At 46.3% G+C, this 12439-nt stretch overlaps 1 protein-coding gene across 1 annotated transcript in view; it reads left to right on the top strand.

The window, feature by feature from the left end:
• The window catches only part of LOC310955259 (voltage-dependent T-type calcium channel subunit alpha-1I-like), a gene marked incomplete at its 3' end in the record, with an annotated part of 214196 nt that overhangs the window by 79006 nt on the left and 122751 nt on the right, over positions 1–12439 (top strand). The window contains exon 6 of the mRNA XM_083925060.1: positions 11909–12251. Coding sequence (XP_083781186.1) covers positions 11909–12251 — 343 coding nt within the window. The remainder of the gene's footprint in view (positions 1–11908; positions 12252–12439) is intronic.

The raw sequence follows: 12439 nt of genomic DNA on the forward strand, positions 1-12439 counted from the left end.
CTGATTGGATGTAACTCTCAGCGGGATGTGACGTGTGGTCGTTCAGAGACGCCACAACAACACGGCGAAGTAGAGTCGACACTTTTATCCAGTGGTGAAGAAGAACACAGCGCAGAAAATGGTCTGTTACTTGTTGACCTTGTGAATCATACGGGCCACCTTAAATCAAACTGCAACTATTCTGTATTTCTCACTTGGAGAAAGAATGGTGCATCGCTGTGACACTGATCAGACGATTACCAGCAATCGAAACCCCCTCCCAGTAATACATCACCTCCGGAGTCTTGTAAATCCCTCTGGTGTTTTTTGTCATGGAAACACGGTGAGTGAACGCCCATTTGAGAGGGCATGCCCTGAAACTTTTCGGGCGACCACAGTTTACCCCAATGGAAACACGCCTGTCATGGAGTTAACACAGAGGTTCAGCAGTGCACATGCGCAGTGTTCCAATTAAAGAAGCCTGCAAACTTGTTATTCTTTGTTCTGCTTGCTTGATTTTTTTTTAGTGCAATCATCTTCCTAGATTATTTAAAGTAAGCTGAACTTGTCACATTTTGTGCATATCCTCGCTTCCTTTCCTGGGGGGGGATCTTATTCTGGGGCATGTGCGAGAGGCTTTTTGTTACGATAGTATTGGATCATATTTCCTGGACTAATGTTCTGTATCACTGTGGCTGTGGGCGGTTTATTTTGGTGTCAGAAATTCAATTGAAGGCGTGAAGGCAACACTGTGATGTAGTGGTTAGCACTGAGAAAGTTCATGATTCGAATCCTGGCTACAGCCTTCTGTGTGGAGTTTGCATGTTGTCCCCGTGTCTACATGGGTTTTCTCCGGGTTCTCCGGTTTCCTCCCACAGTCCAAAGACGTGCAGGTGTTGGGTTCATTGATGACTCTAAATCACCCGTAGGTGTGAATGGTTGTCTGTCTCTGTTTGTCTCTATGTGTCCTGTGATAGACTGGCGTCCTGTCTAGGGTGGACCCCGCCTCACGGCCAATGTCAGCTGGGATCGGCTCCAGCCCCCCCCCCCCCGATCCCGACAGGGACAAGCAGTTGCAGATGAATGAATTGAAGCAGAATGAAATGCAATTGCTCTTCTGTCATGTCCCTTCAAAATCAGAGAAGTGCAGATGCTGTTGTTGATTTAGGGCGAATACCAATACACTCTGTCACAACAGCAGAAGCAACATCTGTCAATCAGATGACAATATCCTTCCACTCCTACATGTCACATTGTGCATCTTTTGGTGATTTCACGCAGCTGCTTTTGATTAAATTCTCACACTCCACGAACCGCTCCACAGTTCCTGCAAAATAACTTAATATTAGCTCAAATACGATGTGACGTTCAGGCGGAATGATTTATTGTTTTCATATGAAAACCGCCGTGTAAAGAGTCACATTTTCAAAATGCGATTTTGACTCAGTAAGCTTTTACAATGAAAAAGAACATTTTCTTTGAGATAACAGAAGAAACACTCTGTCGTCCCTTTTGAGGAAACGTGCTCTCAGACTCAGCATCCTGACAGTCATTCATATTAAAATGGTTTGAAAGAAAGCCAAAGGTCATAGAGTCAAAGAGCAGGCCAATGCAACGAATGCAACCAATGAAAAACAAACCAGTTAAACCAACAGCTAGAGTTTCGCACATGCCAATGCCCTACCACAGTATACATGGGCTCTTTGACCATGTGAAGCTTCACTAATACAGCATTCAACTGTTGCTGTTCAGTACCCTGATGGAGGATTGAACACATGAGTTTTTAAAAGGTTACGGCTGCATTTTGAAACCCTAAATGTGCCGGTGACCTGAACACCAAAGACATGATGGGCCTCATTTATCAATCTTGCGTGAAAACGGGCGCAGATCTGAGCGCAGAATTGGTATTACTACAGGACCCACGTGTGATTTATGAAACATTCGTATCTGACCAATCTCAGCGTACGAATGAGCGGGCCTTGATAAATGCGGCGGTTGAATTCGATCGTCATTAACACGTTACGCCCTTAAATATTCCTGGTTCGGAGGCCTCGCCCGCTGAGGTCAAACGCGGAGAGAAGAAACGCAGGTTAGAAAATAACCTTTTCCGACACACAGATCGGCATCCTGACATCCGAGATGGAGCAAAATAAAGATGTGCTTTTTGTCTTAAGAGTGAAATAAAAGGGGCCCATCATAAAAACACCATATGGAAAAGAATAACGGAGGCAGTCAACCCGAAGCAGCGCTCCACTGAGACCCAAATGCGCCTGTGCGAACTGCTGATCCTGCACTCCTGCTCTGTAGCGGGGTCTGCCAGCGGGGTTATTTGGTATACCGTTAGACCTTTGTCACCTAGAAGAACCATACCAAGATGTTAATCATCCGATACCTTGTTTGATTTAATGCAATTTATCGAGGGTAGCCACCAACCGAGGAGATGACTTTGGCTCTTTTATCTATATATCCTTAGAGCATGGGTGTCAAACTGATCCAGTAAAGGGCCGTGTGGCTGCAGGTTTTCATTCCGACCAATCAAAAACACACCTGGTCCAACAAATCAACTGTGTGAAGGCAGTTCAGGTGAGTGAGTAAGTCGAGTCAGGTGTGTTCTTGCTTGGTTGGACTGAAAACCTGCAGCCACACACACACGGCCCTTTACTGGATCAGTTTGACACCCATGCCTTAGAGTATGAAGAATCAGAAAACCATGGTGGCCATCTTGGATTTTCAAAATGGCTGCCTTTAAATACCAATTTCTTTATCTCACATCTTCAGGAATATCTAGAATTTTATTTGCAGCAGTCAAACCGTCATGTCGGATGGCAAGAAATCATGTCAAATAGATTTAGATGATCATTGACCCATATTTGGGTTTTTGTTTTATCTTTTAATGCCAAAGAGCTGCCTTAACAGAAAGAAGGTTCGTTCTACCTAAAGTGGAAAAAGTATGCTATGAATTCATTACCGCACTGGTGATAAATGCCACCTGACCATCGCTCTGTACAACTGTTTTCCTTTGTTCAAGAGAATATGAAAGATTGCTTCAATAATGTGCAGAAGCCATGTCTCTAAACATTACAGGAATAATTCAATTTAACTGTATGTGAGTGTAAACTATGAAAAATCTGTGTATCTCTCTACTATCCCCAGTGTAAAACCGGGGTTTCCACCCAAGAGCCTGTCCTCTGTCCTGTCCTGTGTGAAACCAAAAGGCAACACTGATTTATTTTTAGCTACTTATGTGTTAACTTACTTAACATGACAATTTGACTGCTGGAAATGAAATTCTAGATATTCCTGAAGATGTGAGATTAAGGAATTAGCATTTAAAGGTGGCCATTTTGAAAATCGTAAGTAAGTTACGTAGCAAACATACCTATTTCAAGAACACGAGTAATACGCTAGAAGCACTACTGAAAGAGAGAGCATTATGTGGCAGAGGAGTGAGCAGAAGGGGCTTTTAGTGTCAGGTGGTGAGTTGAATGAGCTACAGGTGTGCCTTGACTGCTTATCTGCTTGTCTGCTGGAGAAACCATCCATGCCCCCTGCCAACACACCACAGGGGAGAAACAGATAGAGGAGGGGCGAAAGAAAAAGAACAAGCGAGCAAAACGCAAACTCAAAATCAGAATCACAAATCAGACTCCCCTGCACATTGAAAAATTACTGTATAGAACAGATTGAGATGAGTTTGAGTTAAGAAAAGCAAACAAGTCCTAGTGATTTCATTGATCTGCAGCCGTTTTGATGTGTGTATATTCTGATACCATCATAGTATGATTGGTAATGTTCTCCAGTATCCATTTATGCATTTGCTGTGCAGAGCGTTTGTTCAGTTGTATGTAGGAATCAGCAGAGTTATTCATTTAAATAACAAAAATCACCATCGGTAATGAATTGTGACGACTCGTCCTCATGTCCCCTGGTGACAGCAAAAGGAAAGTCCAAATATGGAGGTGCCGTTTGTCCCCAAATATATCTCTATGATTAAGAGTACAGCTAATACCACTGTGAAAACACAGAGCTCAGACAATAACTGGGATTCGCTCGGCGGTGAGTGAGAGCCCGGGGAGACCGAATCCATGGCCAAGCATTTGATTAGGCCAGTTTGGCTGCAGAGAGGAGTGGGTTGGATGTTAGCTCGCACTACCGAACACTAGAGAGAAAATAATGATCAGATGAGAGGCTTCGGGGGCAGGCCGTCACCATGGTAACCCATTCAGAGATGAGACATAGAGGTGGTTTAATCATGGGATGTCCTGACCCACGTGAGTTGATTTCAGTTATTTCATCTAATGTTGATAAAACAGATTTGTTTTTTTAGTTTAACCACAAAGCTGATGCAAACCATGTGTGATGGTTGTAAATCAGACTGTTTCAGAGTGTTTCCAGGAACAAACGCGGGGCGTATAAAGCACAACCCTTTGGCTGGTGCTGTCAGGAGTCCCACATCTTCTCAGGTGTGAAATAACTGCTGTCTGTTTGACACTGTCTGGTGGCGAATGTAATCCCCTCAGTACACACAAACACACAGCCGATGTCCAATCTGATAATGAGGCGGGCTGTCGCTGGATGTTGGCGCGGTCATGTGCAGAGGTGGGGATTAGTGGATGGGTTGCACTATGAGCCGAAGAGTAGAATGAGTGGGTGGACAGTCACATCTTTTTCTTAGGTTCACTTGCTCTGAAGACAAAAATACAAACAGTGGAAGTCACGGGTGGTCAACAGGAAATCACATTTTGTTCATGCAGACGCACATGGTGATGCAGTATCTCTCCCTGACACACAGAGAGAGTTCCCCATGGACAGCAAACAAACACCCATAGATACCAGGACTTTACTGAGCTAATGAGATTGCTGAACAGGTGGGCTGAACAGGTGGGCTCGACTTGTATTTGAGAGATGAATAAGGAAGTGTTGGACATTTGATGTTGTTCCTCCTCTGCCTAGGCGACACCAATGGCCAGGGGCATTATGTTTTCATAATTATGATTATGAATGCAATATCTCAGGAACCCCTAGAGGAACTTTAGCAAGAAAGACCACTTGGACTCAAAGATGACCTTTGATTTGAATATTTTGGAGGTCAAAGGTCAAGTTCACGGTCACCTCTGTCGTGTTCTTGTTAATGCGATATCTCAGAAGAACTTGAACAGAACGAGGTCGTGGGTACAAGCGTCTGAAATGTGTTTCCTCAGGAGGGGGGCTGGAGTCTCCCTTAGAGAGAGGGGGAGAAGTTCAGCATCCGTGAGGAACTCGGAGTAGAGCCGCTGCTCCTTTGTGTTGAAAGGAGCCAGTTGAGGTGGTTCAGGATCATCTAGTAAGGATGAACCCTGGGCGCCTCCCTAGGGAGGTGTTCCAGGCACGTCCAGCTGGGAGGAGGCCTCGGGGAAGACCCAGGACCAGGTGCAGAGATTAGATCTCCACACTGGCCTGGGAACGCCTCGGGATCCCCCAGTTAGAGCTGGTTAATGTGGCCCGGGAAAGGGAAGTTTGGGGTCCCCTGATAGGGCTGCTGCCCCTGTAACCGGATCCCGGATAAGCGGTTGAAGATGAGCGATGAGTGAGTGATTTTCTTTAAATTAGGCAGAAATGTCCATTTGGATTCAAGGATGAGTCAATTAGACTCTGGGAGTCAAAGTTCAAGGTCAGTAGGACATCGCGTCTGTCCTTCCCATGCTTGTAAACGATATTTCTCAGAAACCCCCTGGAGGGATTTTCTTCAAAATTGGCACAAATGACTCAAGGATGAACTGACAATGTCACTGTGACCTTGAACAAAACACCTTTTAACTCAATATTTCCTCTGTAAACTTTGAAGACATTTCACATAAATGTCTAATCGGATAAAAAGATGAATGATGACGTTTTATACTCAGAAGGTCAACTTCACTGTGACATCATAACACTTTTCAGTCCATTGCTCAGCACCATCACTCGGGAGCAGAAGGGGGGACATTTGGTTGTATACTGAATTGGTGACACCTGATACTGCGGTGATTGTAGAGATCTTCTGTGTTGCCAGGTTGAACATGTCCAAAAATACACTAAATACCCTTTTATCCAATTCCTTCAAAGCCTTCTCTACATATATTATGTAAGTCTGGACAGTTTGGATGTACACTGAAACTGGTTGGCAGAGGCAAACAATTCTATTTTGATAATTATTATTAATGCTAGGCTGATATCAAAACAGATGCACAATCTGCTGTCACTTGTAGCTTCTGATATCTCCCACCTGTCATCACGAGCTAAACATGTCCAGAAAAGCAGCAATTTCACCACGGTTGGCAGTCAAGCGTGTTTTAAAAACTAAAACCCCTAACTTACAGTATTAAAACATAGCAATATCTATTACAGTTGGTTTTAAAATAATCGATTTGCTGTCCTTACCTATCTGAGTTCTAACCCCAAGTGAAGGAGTTCAAGTACCTCGGGATCATGTTCACGAGTGAGGGGACGATGGAGCGTGAGTTTGGCCGGAGAATCGGAGCAGCGGGGGCGGTGCTGCAGTCGCTCTACCGCACCGTTGTGACGAAAAGAGAGCTGAGGAAGGCAAAGCTCTGGATCTACCGCTCAGTCCTGGTTCCTACCCTCACCTGTGGTCATGAAAGCTGGGTCATGACCCTAAGACCGAGGTCACGGGTACAAATGTGTTTCCTCAGGAGAGGGTCTGGAGTCTCCCTTAGAGAGAGGGGGAGAAGTTCAGCATCCGTGGGGAACTCGGAGTAGAGCCGCTGCTCCTTTGCGTTGAAAGGAGCCAGTTGAGGTGGTTCAGGATCATCTGGTAAGGATGAAGCCTGGGCGCCTCCCTAGGGAGGTGTTCCAGGCACGTCCAGCTGGGAGGAGGCCTCGGGGAAGACCCAGGACCAGGTGGAGAGATTAGATCTCCACACTGGCCTGGGAACGCCTCGGGATCCCCCAGTTAGAGCTGGTTAATGTGGCCCGGGAAAGGGAAGTTTGGGGTCCCCTGCTAAAGCTGCTGCCCCCGAGACCTGACCCCGGATAAGAGGCTGAAGATGAAATGAGATGAGATTTGCTGTCCTGTGTATGGGCCTGAGGTGCTGAGTGTGATGATAAATTACCAATGACCATCAGAAAGAAGCAATTATGTATCATCTGCTTTGACTTCTTTTCTTTTTCAGAACAGTTTTAATTGGTAGCGTCATACTAATTTATAAATGCAACACATATTTTTTAGTATTAAGGTTTTGAATAAAGGCAGAAACATTTTCTTCTATCTGCTTTGTCCTTGTGTTCGGTTTAGGTAGCCAGCTTTGCTTGGCCAGGAAAAACAAATCGTTCAGGGTGCTTATCACCTAATTGCACCCTCAGGAATAAAGAACTGAAGAACAAATAGAAAGTGATCTGACAAAAAACTTGAAACGTGTTCAACACAGAGCCAGATTTGTACAATTGTTGATGCAAACTTCAGCACTTAGAAGAAGAGAGAGGAGGATGACCGATGACCTTTGGCACCTTGGGGAAGAAGGGGATCAACACTAGCGATAGACCCATAGATCGGCCGGCCGTATTATCAGCTGATATCATCAATATTTGTATTTTTTAGGTTTATCGTATCGGCCGATACGGGCCGCTGCCTTGGCCGATACGGGCTGCTGCGTTGGCCGATACGGGCTGCTGCGTTGGCCGATACGGGCTGCTGCGTTCGCCGATAGTTTTTCCAAGGAATTATTTACAGACAGGTCACCTATGGACTGAGCTACTGCCGCCCCAATAGGATTGTATATAGGATTCTAACACATTGGTGTCTATGTGTAGTACACTTAAGATGATCATACATTGGTGTCTATGTGGGGTACACTAAGGATGATCATACATTGGTGTCTATGTGGAGTACACTTAAGATGATCATACATTGGTGTCTGTGTGGAGTACACTAAGGATGATCATACATTGGTGTCTATGTGGGGTACACTTAAGATGATCATACATTGGTGTCTATGTGGGGTACACTTCAGATGATCATACATTGGTGTCTGTGTGGAGTACACTTCAGATGATCATACATTGGTGTCTATTTGGAGTACACTTAAGATGATCATGCGCCCAACATAACACCTTAAAGTGGAACTACGCTATGCTAACAATGCTAGCAGACGTCTAGCTGAACGGGCCGCCTCTGCGTGTGCTTTCTCAGAAGATGCGCCTGGTATTGGAGACGTGCATAAAGAGTTCATGAAGTCACAGTTTCATAAGTACAAGTCAAAAGGTCACACTACATGCACGTTTGTTCCACGGGATGTTGCAAAGACATGGTCTTAAGCAAACATGGTTATTAGTTATTTTACCTTGCAACAAGCATCACACCTAGTTTTACCGTTACAGAATAGATGAGAGAGCTGGTGAGAAATGTCCAGACCTACACTGTAAACACAAGTTACATGGAAAAAAGCCGCGTCACTCCTCAGGTCAGTGGGCTTGATAATGGCTGCTATTCAGTACATCACAATACAGAGAGTTAGAGTCTGTGTAAGAGATACAAAGAGCACAAAGACTTAAGAGAGACAGAGAAGAACTAGAATACCAGGTCAGATGTAATTGCTAGCCTATGTCTGCATTCATCTGTATCCCATTCTCCGCTCTGCCCTTTAAATAGCAGCTCACTCTCGGATTAATGTGAGATCACAAAGAGCTTTGCTGTCCGCTCTCTAAAGCGTTTACTCTTGCTCTCATTGTTATCTGCCAGAAAAACACCTTCACTGCCTCTTTTTCTGCTTTTTTTCTCCTCACATCCGCTCTTTGTCGATGCATCTAGCCTTCCCTCCTTCAGTTACTGGTTCAGTTTTTTGTTTTTCATCTTATTTGTCTCTTGTCATGTTTCATTGGTCGCCTTTGAGCATTTATCATCTTTTTTATTCATTCATTCATTCATCTTCAGCCTCTTGTCCCTGTCGGGGTCTCAGGGGGCTGGAGCCGATCCCAGCTGACATCGGGCGTGAGGTGGGGTACACCCTGGACAGGACGCCGGTCTGTCATAGGACACATAGAGACAAACAGAGACAGACAACCATTCACACCTACGGGTGATTTAGAGTCATCAATGAACCCAACACCTGCACGTCTTTGGACCCACGGGCCTTGACTTTGACACCCATGTGTTAGAGTGTCCTCATCCCTCGTGTTCCTCTCTTTCTCTTCTTGTATCTTTCTCTTTTCCCTGTAACATCTTTGAACGCAAAAAGTTGAAATTGCAAACTCTCACTCCTCAAATGAGGTAAAGTCGTCTGCTGATTTTGGCCTCTCACTCTGTCTATCTGTAAAAGCCCCGGAGCACCAAGTCGACTGCAAATAAACACCACTGACAAGCCCTCCTGGTCGAGCACTATGTGTTGCGTCCTGCTGCTTGTTGCTTGTTGCCTCGCCTCTTCTGTTAAAGGTTGCACTTTACTGCTTTTCTAAAACTACAGCTGACAGCCAGCTGACACCTGAATGTTCTGTGCGGGCGTGAGAGGAGAGCAGTCCAAAGAATAACCGAAAAAAATAGAAACAAAACAAACTAAGGGCGCACTCACACTGTCCTTCCGCACCGGGCCAGTAAAGCCTAGTGCGTTTGACCAGTGTGAGTGCAACCGCTCCGCGTGTAACTGCGGCCAGCTGACCGTCCACTGCCCGTTTGGGAGAGGTGGGCTTTAGTAGAGCGCGTTTGCACATGTACGAGCACGAGCGAGCGCACATGTACGAGCACGAGCACGAGGCCTATGGCGGTTCTGAGGTCATTTCCTGTGCGCCTGTTGGGACATAGAAAAAAGAAGGAGGGACCATGCGCGGACATTTCAAACAATGGCGGTGAAAGGTTCACGTTGGTGTGATGCGGAGGTGGAGTGTTTACTGCAGATTTGGTCGATGAAAAGATTCAAAAACAGTCGACAAGACGCACAAAAACTCTGAGGTCTATGGAAAGATTTGGAAACAAAGCCACGCATCGCCATGACGTCATCAAAGCGTGTGACGTGTTACGGCGTGATGACGTATGGACAGCAAGAAGCATTTGCGCTAGGCCCAGGTAGTGTGAGTACAAACGGGCCTGGAGGGGGGGACAAGGACCCTAAAGCCCGGGGCGCGGTGCGGCAGGACAGTGCGAGTGCGCCCTAAGCGTTCTTTTCCACACCTTTGTATTTTCAATTAAACAGGTTATCCTTGAAAGACGGAGTAAAGTTTGGCTCTTCACTGGTGTTTTTCTGCCTTTGATGTGTTTGGCAGCTTGCATCTGTGAGTTTGTCTGCGGAGGAAGAGAAAAAGAGAAAACAGCCAATTAGACAGCCGTCGCAGACTGACAGCAACAGATACGTGTATGATACAGCCGGAAATGTGGGAGAGACTACAAAAAGTACATTAAACGGTCAAGCGCTGACGCACGACAGCCAAAAACCACCTCTAATGTCTCCGTCCCTTCCTTTGTGCTTCTCTCTGTGTCATTTTCTTTCAATTTCACCTTTAAAAACATAATCATCCCTATCTGTGTGTGTCTCTCTCTCTCTCTCTCCATCCTTTCATCCACTTATCCGTCTGCGATCGTGATATTTTCTGCTCTAAGTTCAGTTGGAAATAGACACGAAGGACGAGTGGTTTTACTGGGAAATTCCCATTGAACACTAACACGAATGCGCACACACACTCACGCATTTCATGACTCTATTCGTGGCACCTACACGAACCACGCTTAAGATTCAACCATCATTCAACCACAGCCAGAGTTTACGCCGACCTCATTAGGCAGATGATCACATAACTTTTATTTGACATCATTCATTCATTCATTAATTCATCTTCAGCCTCTTGTCCCTGTCGGGGTCGCGGGGGGGCTGGAGGCGATCCCAGCTGACAACGGGCGTGAGGCGGGGTCCACCCTGGACAGGACGCCAGTCTATCACAGGACACATAGAGACGAACAGAGACAGACAACCATTCACACCTACGGGTGATTTAGAGTCATCAATGAACCGAACACCTGCACGTCTTTGGACTGTGGGAGGAAACCAGAGGACACCACCGTGTCACCTTACATGACATTAAAGATTTCAAAATAAAATCTGATATAATTTAGCTTTTTTGAGTCCTTACCCCAAGTGAAGGAGTTCAAGTACCTAGGGATCTTGTTCACGAGTGAGGGGACGATGGAGCGTGAGTTTGGCCGGAGAATCGGAGCAGCGGGGGCGGAGCTGCAGTCACTCTACCGCACCGTTGTGACCAAAAGAGAGCTGAGGAAGGCAAAGCTCTGGATCTACCGGTCAATCTTTGTTCCTACCCTCACCTGTGGTCATGAAAGCTGGGTCAGGACCCAAAGAACGGCCAAAATGTGTTTCCTCAGGAGGGGGGCTGGAGTCTCCCTTAGAGAGAGGGGGAGAAGTTCAGCATCCGGGAGGAACTCGGAGTAGAGCCGCTGCTCCTTTGTGTTGAAAGGAGCCAGTTGAGGTGGTTCAGGATCATCTGGTAAGGATGAACCCTGGGCGCCTCCCTAGGGAGGTGTTCCAGGCACGTCCAGCTGGGAGGAGGCCTCGGGGAAGACCCAGGACCAGGTGGAGAGATTAGATCTCCACACTGGCCTGGGAACGCCTCGGGATCCCCCAGTTAGAGCTGGTTAATGTGGCCCGGGAAAGGGAAGTTTGGTGCGACCCGATCCCGGATAAGAGGCTGAAGATGAGATGAGATGAATTTAGCTTTCCAAACACCTTCGGTTTCACTCGTGCCTCCAGATCAAACTCAAGCAGAAAAACATCGGTTAAATGATACTTAAGTGCTGCCTATTTAGGTTCTTACAATTATTTGGTCCATTTAGTGTAAAATCGAGTCACATTAGAAATATTTATTTTGATCTAATTGCTGTGTAGTGATGACTTCTATAATTGTGTGGATTTTAAGTTGTTGGTATTGTACTCACCACCATCTGCCTTCCCTCTCCCAGCACTACAGGTATCAGTCTGCCTCGGCCCTACTACATGGCCGACGAGGACGACGAGCGACCCTTCATCTGCTCCCTGCCAGTCGACAACGGCATCATGTCCTGCACCGATGTCCCGGCGCGCCGTGAGGGAGGCAGGACGTGCTGCCTGGACAAAGACGACGCCCTGTACCGCCAGTCACTGGGCCTGAGCCACGAGCCTCTGACCAACGGCAGTGTCATTGTAGCAGGGCTCTGTGTCAACTGGAACCAGTACTACACCAGGTGTCACACTGGGTACAGCAACCCCCACAAAGGAGCCATCAACTTCGACAACATCGCCTACGCCTGGATCGTCATCTTCCAGGTGATTCAAATTGAATTTATAACTGAGGTTCTGTATCATGAAGATCTTTGGTGTTACTAGTATCTGGAAAAAAAAAACAGAGGGGGCGGCCGGTGGCTCAGCGGTTAGAGAAGTCCCCCAATGTAAAGAGTCTGAAGGTCTCCCCCTCTCTCTCTCCCACCCCATTTCCTGTCCGTCCTATAAAATAA

The sequence above is a fragment of the Echiichthys vipera genome (assembly GCF_963691815.1).
Source record: "Echiichthys vipera genome assembly, chromosome: 2".
In the NCBI taxonomy this organism is placed as follows: Eukaryota; Metazoa; Chordata; class Actinopteri; order Perciformes; family Trachinidae; genus Echiichthys; species Echiichthys vipera.